The 11989-nt window shown below is 29.2% G+C and overlaps 1 protein-coding gene across 2 annotated transcripts; it reads right to left on the bottom strand.

The window, feature by feature from the left end:
- Window positions 1–1546: 1546 nt before the first annotated feature.
- Window positions 1547–3547, bottom strand: LOC111014145 (transcription factor MYC1-like). 2 transcript variants are annotated; one of them, XM_022288773.2, is made up of 2 exons: window positions 3038–3547; window positions 1547–2285 (listed from the first exon to the last, which is right to left on the bottom strand). In XM_022288773.2, the coding sequence occupies exons 1-2, from the start codon at window positions 3474–3476 to the stop codon at window positions 2254–2256; spliced, it is 471 nt and encodes a 156-aa protein (XP_022144465.1). In that variant the 5' UTR covers window positions 3477–3547; the 3' UTR covers window positions 1547–2253. The 2 variants fall into 2 exon arrangements, with proteins under 2 accessions (XP_022144465.1, XP_087984118.1); XM_088127992.1 differs by having other exon boundaries at window positions 1547–2199; window positions 3038–3546.
- Window positions 3548–11989: the final 8442 nt, after the last annotated feature.

Raw genomic sequence — 11989 nt, 5'->3', positions numbered from 1 at the left:
AATAAAACATTGTAGCATGATTTTTATTTTTTAACAACATAAAATTTTTTTGTTGCAGGGCTGTCATGAATATAATATATTAACATTCATATCATATTTATTTATAGGAAATAAATAATGTATTAACCATTAATTAATCTATACCAGAGGCTATAGAGGAGAACCTTTACCTCTCCTTTTTATCCTCAATTTTTTAATATATATCCAATGTACCCTTCAAATTTCTATGAGAGGCCGCGACTATTCCGACGAAGTGTCTGTTGACATAATTTAATCTAAAAGAGTTGTGACTGTTCGACAAATAGTGCATTCATTCGCATATAAGTGTAATTGCAAATTATTATAAAAGGAAAGAAAATCATGTATTTTTATTTTTTTAAGACGAAGTTCTTCGAGAAAATGTATTTGAACTATGTGTATATATATGAAAAAATTATCTTATGTTTACTGACATATAGTTATTAATTTTCCCAATGAGAAAACAAAAATGAAATTCAAATGAAATAAAAAGAAAAAAATATACATATAATTGTCTATTGAAACCCAAGGAGAAAAATTAAAGATCACCCAATGCAAAGAAAATTTTATTGGTAAAAAATGAATTTTTAAAATAAAGATTTGAAGACTATAAATATACCTAGTAAAATATGATTTTCAACCTTTTTTTTATATATTGTATGTAATAATTTTTATATTTATAACTTAAAATATATATATCATATTTAATATTTTAAATAGATTTTGCACTTCAAATATGAGATGCGAGTGTTCGAGTTGAAGCGTCTGTTGAGAGAAATGGTGGGTCCATTCACATATGAGTGTGATTGAGAGTGAAACATCACGATCATGTGACTGTATCCATCATTTGACAAAAAGTTCATGAATATTTGAATATTTTAGTTCACATTTTGCTTTCCTATTTTTAAATTTTTATAAATTCCTATTTTGTCCTTCAATTTCAAAATATATTTCCTTCGATTATCCATCAAATAACAATTTAGTTCACACTTAAGTAGTAATCATCTATCAAACATTTACCATTTATCTCTTTTATTATTTTTTAAATTCAAAAAGTATATTCATTCAAATTTGAAATTTCAATATAAAAAATTATATTCTAAAAATTTTAAACCACGTACTAGGCACGTGTATCAACTAGTAAATAATAAATAGCTTACAATAATCCTTGCATCATCTCCGAGATTATATCAGTCCTAGGGTGTTCAAAAAACCCGACAAACCAAAGGGTTGGGTTGGGTTAAATTGGTCCCCGGTTCGGATTGGATTGTGAAATTCCCAACCCGGTCGGGTTGGGTCGGGTCTCGGGTTGGACCTTAAAAAACTCGGGTCAACCCAACCCAACCTAACAATAGCTTTATACACACACACACACACACACACATATATATATATATATATTAGGGGTGTTCAAAAAACTCGACGAACCCAAGAGTTGGGTTGGGTTCTATTGATCCCCGATTAAGGTTGGGTTGTAAAATTCTCAACCCGATCGGGTTGGGTCGGGTCTCGGGTTGGACCTTAAAAAACTCGGGTCAACCCGACCCAACCCAACAATAGCTTTATATACATACATACATACATACCCAACAATAGCTTTATACACATACATACATACATATTTTAATTATAAATATATAATGATTTTTTTCCTTCAATCTTAGCCCTACATTGATTTTAATCTCAGCCCTTGATGGTAGGTTTAGGGTTTTCTCCTCTTTTCCTTCATCTCACTCTCTCTCCACCTTTCTCTCAGGTCTCCTTCCTCCATTTTCTTCCCTCACTCAACCTCTCCATCGTCGCCGCCTTTCACCATTCTCGTTTTCCTCGGACTTCGCCACTCCCGCTCCTGTCGCCTCCAGCCTTCGCCGCTCCAGATCCCGTCGTCTCCGACCTTCTCCGCTCCAGATCCCGTCGCCAATGGCTTTCACCGCTCCCTCTCCCGTCGCTGCCAGCCTTCAGCATAGTTCCTGTGGCAATCTGTCGTTGCCTCTACAGCCCACCGTCGTCATCGCAGCAAAGAGAACAACCAGACAACCCAACCCGACCCAACCCGAAATATTTGGAGTGGGTTGGCCATCAATTTTAGATCCGTCGGTTCCCACGTATATTTGGGTTGGTCCCAAAAATACCCTTAATTCGACCCAACCCAACGCGTGAATATCCTTAAATCAGTCCCATCTAATAAGGCAAAAATCGAAAATTTATATCAATTTTTTGGAAGAAGCGTGTGGTTCAATTCTTGTTCGAAATTTTGGTTAACTCACCTGTCGAAGCCAATTTTAACCTTCATTAAAGAAAATAATATAATAAAAATATTATAACATAAGGAACCAAATAAAAAAAATGGGCTCAAACTAACTAAAACACATTATTGAGCCCTATATTTTATTTCTAGGAAAAATCATCCTCCCACCATTAAATAATTTTAACACTTAGTTTTTTTATTTTTTTTAATGATGTCTCCGTGTTTGGCCTTTTATCTCCTGTCGAACGGGTAGGGCAAACATATTATTAAAATTGACTTACTCATAAAATACATTATTGATAAACTTTACTCTAGCGGACACCGTTACTAGAAAATAGAGAAAAAAAAAGGTTTTGGTTAGCTCACTTATCGAAGCTAATTTTTAGAAAAACGCTCCAACATTGTCCAACTAAAACACATTATTGAACCCTATATGTTAGTTTTAGAGAAATTACTTGGTTCCTCACAAGTATGTCATGTTCACCTTGATAACTCGTCATCTTTTAAAAAAAAAGTCTTTGTTTATGCATTTATCTTTTATATAGTTGTTAAACATTGAGGGTTGAGGATGACGAGATTTGATCGAAGAGTATTTTCCCATTTTTAACTAGTGGATAGATCAAACACATTATTAAAATTTACATACTCATGATAAAATTAAAACCAATAAAATTAGATGAGATTGATGCATACATAACATAAACAACCAAAAACTAATAGCCCAACGAGAGTAGTCGTGGTGCAATATCTTGAGAAGTGATGCTTGAATACCTTTTTGTGTAGTTTGTTGTGGTGAAGGAAGGCCAACGACTAGACGTTGGCATGTGACATTGTTCAAGTTTGAGATTGTGGCATGGTGAAGCTTCAACTCCAAGTCCCTAAGGGCCTCCATGACCCTAGCTTCTGCATACCTCACGCCCTGGGTCTCAACTCTAACAACTGCCTTATCTCCTCCCACGATCTCCACTTCTACCACCACTTCTACTTCCACTCCTTTGGACGTCACTTCTTCCTCGTTCGGAAGTTGAGACTCCAATTGCTGGATCTTCGTTCGGAGGTCGTTGATGTATGAGACAGCGTGGAAAAGAACTGCAGCTGCATTGTCCGCTTCGGAGACGTTTGGGAGTAGGGCACGGAGGGAGCTGAATGGGCGGCCGCGACGGCGGAGCGCATCATAGCCTCCTTTTTTCCACCCGGCTGGTTTCTCCATTGTTGAGAGGTTTGGAAGTTTTTTGGTTCATTTTAAACGTGAGTGATGGGAGGTAGGAGAAATTTACACATGTAGCTACCCCATTTTAAACGTGTTTTCCATTATGTTATTAGAGAAGATTTTTATTTTTTTATTTTTGTTTATTTATTTATTTATTTTTTTTTTTTTTGAGAAGTGTCATTGTAAAATGTGTGTGGGTGGGATTTTAAATCCTATTTTGTAAAAGTAAGATTATTACTCAACATTTTTAAACCGTGCGACCACCACAATATTTGAAACTTAAAATATTTTTTTAATTTTAAAATAATTTTTTAATTTATGTATATATATATATATATATATATTTATCTTCTCTTTCATCTCATTATTGCCATTTCAAATTTTTTTTCAATTTACAAATTACCTAGGTAGCTTTTTTTTATATAAAATTATTGTATCAATATCTTTTTTTTCGTTTTATATTAAATTATCAAGCTCTCGATATTTAATTATTATTCTTTTATATAATTTTTAATTTAAATTTTGCGGAATCTAAATAAGTCGACAATTTAGAAATTTATTACTTAAGACACAATCTATTAAAGCCCCTAAGAAAAAGTTATGGATCTGCCATGGTTTGTCGCCAAATTAACCTTTCGCGATGAAATTAGATTTTTGTCGCAACAGCCTCTTTTTGCGACAAAATAATTTTGTTGCAAAAGGTTGGATTTTGTTTTAAAATAATTGTATGCACTAACATCAATTTTTTTTTGTTACGATGTTGTTATTATTACATGAATATTTTTTCAAATTTGAATTAAACTAAACACGTATTCAAAATTATCATATAAATTTGGATACATTAAATAAAAAATGATTTTACAATCGGTCAAAAAGTTCCAATCCCTACCCCCCATAGTACTTAAAAAAAATCGGTCTAGTACAAAAAGTCAAATACAATATAAGTTAAATTTCGATTACAACGTAAATCTAAACTCTATCCTAAATCTCATTGGGTCTTATGAAAAAACATCTAATTTCCAAAGGAGAAAATAATAAGTAAAAAACCTGAAAAACATATGAAAAATAATCTGATTAGGTTAAAAATAATTAACTTCAAGAATGCAAACTACCGGTAAAGTAAGTCAAAATGTCACTTAGTAGTGTGTAAGTCTTGCCAAAGAAGCCTAAATGATCTCAAAACATACATCTTTATCTAGCCCAATTATAAGCTATACAATAATAATATTTAAGTGAGAACAAATGTTATCTAATGATATAAATAAGAGCGGATTTATAAAGCAGCGAGGGGCATGTGCCCACCTGAACTTATTACAAAATGTATATATTTTGCTTCTTCTATTAAGAATTACTCTCTCGAACTTCGAGAGAGACCCAGTCAACAATGTATTTCTTTTATAATATACTAGTGTATTACTATAAGCAATAGCACGTTTCTTTTTAATTATAAGGTAAGTTAAATTTTAAATAATTTTAGGTAAAATATTTTAAGTATAATTATTTTTAAAAATAATTAAAATTAATTTTTAGATATATTTATTATTGTTGACAATTAATTATTAATAATCCATGTACTATTTATAATTATTTCTAATTAACTGTGAATGACATATTTTATAAATAAATTAATTAATTGAAAAGTAAAGGAAAACATTATTTAAGTTTTCACGAATTTTAAGTACACATTTCATTATTTTTAATATATTAATTAAAAATAAATAAATAGGTAGTTTAATATTTTTATTTTTAAAATGTTATTTTACCTAATATGGTCCTTTATTTTTTAAAAACTATTTTGTTTGTTTATTATGGATTCTAAATGCACCCTCAGGTCAAATTATTATTTTTTGATTTAATAGCTAGTTTAATATTTTTATTTTTAAAATATTAAAATATTTTACCTAATATGGGCCTTAGATGAAATTATTTTATTGATTTAATTTCATATTATAATTAAAATTATTAAAGAAAAATTCTTTAAATTATATTATTGGGACATGAAATGACCAAAAGTTTTGTATTCCACTTTTAAGATTCGATACAAATTATTGTTGATAATTAAACTATTTACATACTTGTTTTTTTTTCAACAAAAAGAACCTTAGCTCATAATTGATCTATATTTTAAACAAATATTCTAAGTAAAAGGCTTAAAAAACATACCAAATAAAAGTATATACTCATTATATAAGAACAATTAAAAAAAATAGTAATAAAAAAAATTCAAATTCTACCAATACACTCATCTTTTAGAATACATATATTCACTCTAGATAATTGTTTTACAAATACTATTATGGAACAGTGACATCGCAAGCCTAGTATTCGAGATATATAGATTCGACACGTGCATCACTTGTAACTTGATGAATATGCCACCAACGTCTCGAGATGTTTTCAAAATTAAATAATATTTGGGAGATGTTTGAAGGAATAAAAAACGAAGAAGTAGTGAAACTTGTTATGAAAAATACAGCCTATACTTACAGTAGTAGAGGATAAAATGTTACAAAAACTTTTAAAATTCTAAAACTCTTGAATTCTAATATGATTTATAATTAAAGAAAAATATTAATTTTTACGTTGCAGGAAAACTTTTTGCATTCTAACCGTGTAAACTCGATGCATTTATTAGTATTGATAGTTAATAGTTAATAATTAATTTAATACTTATAATAATATATTAATGACGTAGTCGGTAAATGAGTAAATTTAGTAGGAAAATTTTCTACCTCCAACCTCTCCAACCTTTTTAATATAGTATAAATTTTTCTAAAATTTGTCGTACTTGTGGGACCCACATTTTTAACCCGAGAGACCCACACCCAGCCAACATGCATTTCTTTTATAAAATATTTTTTAAAATTTGTCATACTTGCCGCCCATTATTATTGCACTGCTGGGACCCATAATTTAAGTGTAAATTCTTCTTTCTTTTTTATGGAATAATCTTTTGTTTTAATATAATGTCTCCACCAAGGTTTTAAATGTCGATCTTGATAGAAACGTCGAGATCTCAATTTCATAAAAATATCGATGCTTATATCGATAAAATGTCAATGTCGATGAATATTTCTGTAAAAGTTAGAAAATTAAAAAAATCGTAAAAAATATGTAAATAAACAAATAAACATTTTTCCATTTCTAAATTAGTTTAAAATAATTAATATTAATATAATATATATTAGTGATATTTTGTTGATATTTTTCATATTGTGTCGATTTTATTGTACTATGATGGAAATGTCGATTCACCCCTCATGTTGATGTCGAATCCATGGAAGCATGGATATATCCATAAAAATGTTGATATATTAAACTCTCTATGTTTCATGATCAACTTCAAAATTATATTATTAGCGTTGGCTCAAATATTAGTTTATCAAGTTTGTTTAACTGAAATGCATAAGTGATCTTGAAATTAAAATGGTCATGATAAACCGAGATAACATATATTCATAGTTTATTGATTGCTCATATTAACATTAATTTTATTTGTTGTAATAGCTACTGTAGAGAAAACATTTTCTGTCCTGAATATTTATTGTGAAAACTCGATTGCGTAATTAATTGAGAGATCAATGAATGAACGATAGGTTTATAGCATATATTAATAAATATTTATTTAATAAGTTGGATAATAACATTATCATATATATCAATTTTAGATAACGAAAGCTTGGTAGGTAATAGTTGTAATATTATTCAATTAGTTCATTTATGAATCTATGAATATTTTGATGTTATACTTTTTTTTATTGTTAGTGCCCTTCAATAAAATTCCTGGATGGACAAATATATACCCACCAAAACTACTTTAAAAGTCTAACGAAGGGCATGGATATATGATAATAAAGTGAAAAGTTGAGAAGAAAATAAATAATTGAAGATAACAGAGGTAGATAAAGCTGGTTTGAGATAATTAATCGAGACCATTGAATATCACAATTTTGAAGTAAAAAAAATCACAATTTTAATATATTCGACACTTCTAAAAATTTACGTATGGTTGAATTTTTTTCTTTTTTCGTGAATATAACATATAGAATGAAAGATTGAACTCACAATTTTGGAGATGCATGTGAATTACCAACCAATATAATTAGTTTTAAAATAATATATTAATTTTAAGAAATGAATCAATATGTTTTATGTTCAAATTATTTAATAAAAATGGATTCAAAATATCGGGTGAAATGTGTAATAGTAACAAGCTTGGTTATAAATTATTAAAATCCATACAAATGACAAATTAATTAACTAAAAAATGCATATAAATTATAAAGAGAGTGGATTGATTGAAAAATGACAGGTTAATATGGTATACAATTTTAACTATTTTGCTCAGAAAAAAAAAAAACTTTAATTAGTACGAAAGAATTTAATTATTGTCAAAGAGGCATGTGCAATCCACAAAGGTCACGTGTTCTCGTGAATAACGTGGAAGATGAACTTTATCATCTATTGGCCAATCCATAAAAAAAGTTATAAGATCAAGACAATGTTACCATGTTCATCCACCGGTAAATTATAATTTTCTAGTACTACCGTGCTACATACTCACATTTCTCTATATCTATTGGTTTAATTTTCCTTTATAAACTATTCTTTAATATTATTAGACTTTACATAATTGGTCCTGGTCCTTAATAGTGACGTGGCAGACAATAAATAAGTAGTACATAATATACTTATAATATTGATTTTTTTTTAGATCACGAGACGTGATATTCACTAAGAACTCTTGATTTTTGCATCATAACTAAGGTTTAAAATATTCTATTATTTCAGGTAGGATTTCTCATGTATTATAGTATTCTTTTGAGTCTTTTGGGTGAAGTACTACATTGACATGTTAGTAATTGTCATTTTAAAAGATAATTGTTTGTGACATCGTGAGCAAACGAAATACAATTGTGTTAAAAGAACTACTAGGATCAATCGATCGGTCGAGGTCGGTTTTTGGCCAAAATCGATGCTGAACAGACTATGTCGGTTTCTAAATAATGGAAACTGACAAATTTTTGTTCTCTTTATTGTACCAATCGACCAATCGATCGATTTTTTGATTTAACTAAGTAAATTACGAGTAAACGATGAATAAGAAGTACTTGAAAGAAAAGAAAGAGGCAAAAGTGAGTGGAGTGAAACAGACGCTGGTGAAGGAAAAAATGGTAGAAAGAAAGAAAGAAAAATGGAGGGGTGTGAGAACTGAGAAGAAAGAAAAATTTTGAAAAAAATTTTAAAAGAGAAACCCAATTAAAAAAAAAAAAAAAAAAAGGTTTTCTATGCTTGCATTAAATACAGTCAGCCAGCCACTTACTAAAACTAATAGTATTTATCTTTCTTAATGAATTATTAGAATTTGGTCCACTCGATCGGAAAATCATTATTCCGACTAGGCCGACTGACTTTTAGTCGATTTTGTAGATTACAAATTCAGTTTTGACCAAAAGTTTCATTAGACCAACCAACCGAACCATGTTCGATCGATTTTTATGGATCGGATCGATTTTTTGAGATTCTTTCCTCATTCCTAAAAAAAGCATATTAACGTTAGAATCAGGTTAAAACTACGTATATAACTCAAAAAAAAAAAAAAAAACAAATATTCAATTAAAACTTGACCTCAATAGCCGCAAAATAATAATAAAAATCAAGAAGTAAAAACTTGTGATTGTTCACAATTCTTTTAACCGAAAAAAATGAAGACATTTGACATTTAAAAAAATATGACCAGCGCCTAATCTTCAAGGATGACTTTGGATTGTTTTTAGCTATTAATTTGCAGTGGTTATTTTTTAGAAAAGAAAAAGACTATTCTCTAATTAAGTATTTAGATTTATGAAAGTTGTCATTTCATTTTTCAAAATTTAGATCCAAGCTAAATTTTAAAGGGAGCTACAACAAATGGCATCTTGGATCTACTCGATAACAAAGGTCATTGAAAAACACTTTGCTCAATTAGACAAAGGAACTAACTTGCGCTCAAGAGTGGTAGTTGATTACTTCTTGACCTACAAAATTTATAGTTCATTTATTCTATGTATAGGTACTACCTTTATTATTTGAGTTGGGATTGGTAGAACCAAATCGACATTGGAATGAGCTAGAGTTGAGTCTGGTCGAGTTGGTATCACGTCGGGACATCGAAGGAATGAAATCGAGCGTTGGGCACTGTAGGACCATTCTGACCGAGAGGATAGCACCGTGGTGCTGCCAAAGAAAAACAGGAAAAATAAAAATAAAAATAAAGGCGCACGAGGGTGTAATTGACGCTACAACATAGGTAGTTTCTCACTGCTTGGACAATAACTTAAATATCCTCTGTTTTTCTCTTTTAGGGTAAGTCATGGGTTTTAAACTTCTTTTTGCAGTCGATTTTGATTGGGATTTTGGCAGCAATTTTGTGGCAATGGCTCGGGTTGGCAGTATATAGAAAGGACAGATCAAGATCGATATTTAGGATAATTTATTCTCGATTATTATGTGGGTGTTTTCATTCATATAACTAAGTATCATTGTGTTAAATACTTAGAATCTATGAGACTTTTGTTGGGATCTGTAGAGAACGAATATCTGTGGGTGCTTGTATCTAATCTAATTATAGTGGAATCCGTATCTGACCGGAAGACTGAACGTAGCCCATAAACTATTGGGTTGAAACAATATATTTATATTGTGTGGTTTTATCGCTTTCCTTGTATCTTTTGATGTTGTATAATTGACTTAATTATCCGGATAACTCTAGAAGGAAAAATTGTTTGGAGGAAAATCATCACAACATCTTGATCTTATCAAGTTGATCTTCCACGTTATTCACGAGAAAGCTGACCTTTGGCAGTAAACTTTTTTTTTTACTTTTTTAGTACGAAAATAAACTATTTTTTAATAATTAAAATTGTCCATTGCAAACAAAATAATAATAATAATAAACAAATAAAAATAATAATAATAACTCTGTAGCCTAAATTAATCTTTCAATTTTCAATCAGTTCACTCTCTTTGTATCTGTATGCATTTTTTAGTTATTTAATTTGTCATTTGTATGAGTTTTAATAACTTAGATCTAAACTTGTTACTATCACACATTTCACCAAACATTTTGGATCCATTTTTATTCAATAATTTAAACGTATCGCATATTGATCTTCAAATCTAAAAATTAATTTATTATTTCTTAAGGATGAATAATCACTCGACCCAAAAGTTTAGGCTGATGAATTGGGTAAATTTAGTTCATTTATATTAATTCTAACATTATTCTAAAACCAATTATAATTTAAATGAAATATTGAAGGTTTAAATTTATGATCTTTAAGGATGTTACTAATATTTTAATTACTTGCGAACAAATAAGACACTATTACTTTCTATAAAGGTTGAAGATTCGATTATCACCCAACATTTGTTGAACCAAAATAAAAATTTAAGAAATAATGTCCCAATTAGTTGAATATGTTCATATGCAAAATTAATTATATTCTAATTTTGAAATTAAATCATTAAAAAATGATTTTTTTTTTTGCAATTATCAATTTATTTAATTGATTTTTTTTCGAAATTAGTAATTTTAGGCTTAGATATTAAAATTGTCACAGAAGAAAAAATATAATTTTTTTTACCAAAAAAAGTAAGTACGTTTATTTTTAACAATGATTATGATTAATAAAAAAAAGTCCAAATAATTTTACCAATAAACTAGAATTATGCCAACGTGACTCCTCCTTAATTATACATTAATGATGCATTCATCTGATTAATTACTTATCACTAACATTGATAATCACAAATGGCTATCAAATAATTCTGCATTATTTATGGGCCTTCTACCATTTTGAATGTATATAAATAATATTTATTTTACTACTAACATCACGAGCAAACCTAGAAAATTAGGTATATATTATCACAAAATTTATCCCCTGCATCACCACAAAATCAAATATGTCTACAAAGATGGCAACATGAGCATAGTTGATAGTTCAACGATAATTGACATATACTCCTTCTCTCGAAGTTAGAGGTTCGGTCCCCCATATCTCCCGATTGTGTTGTATTAAATAAATAAACATTTATATTTTTATATATTTACAAAGATTGTAACTATGTGTGTCTTGTTAAATAAATAACTAGAAGTATCAAATTCTTAAGCTAAACTTCAACATATTTAGCACACCATACAAAAAATTTGGAAGATCGTTTTCATCCATAAAGAAAAAAAAAACAAGAAGAAATTTAAGACTTATGTCGTGCCGACACCAAAAAATTAAAAATAAAAGAAATTCTAGAGAACAAAATGTATTCCTACATTCTTACCATCAAGATGACCAAACAAAAGGATCCATACCAATATTTAAAACAACTTTTCATTTCTAGGTAATAGGGAAAAAGACCATATATACCCATAATTCCACTACAATAACACTTTTTTTCTCAACAAAAAAGGAAAAAAAAAATGGAAAGAAAGAAAAGAACAGAAAGAAGAAGAAGAAAGAAATGACCCATTTAAA

This window comes from Momordica charantia (assembly GCF_013281855.1).
Source record: "Momordica charantia cultivar OHB3-1 chromosome 8 unlocalized genomic scaffold, Mcharantia_2.0 BLBB01000008.1, whole genome shotgun sequence".
NCBI classification, from domain to species: Eukaryota; Viridiplantae; Streptophyta; class Magnoliopsida; order Cucurbitales; family Cucurbitaceae; genus Momordica; species Momordica charantia.
The sequence above is the reverse complement of the archived record's forward strand: the minus strand, read 5'-3'. Positions and strand labels throughout refer to the sequence as shown.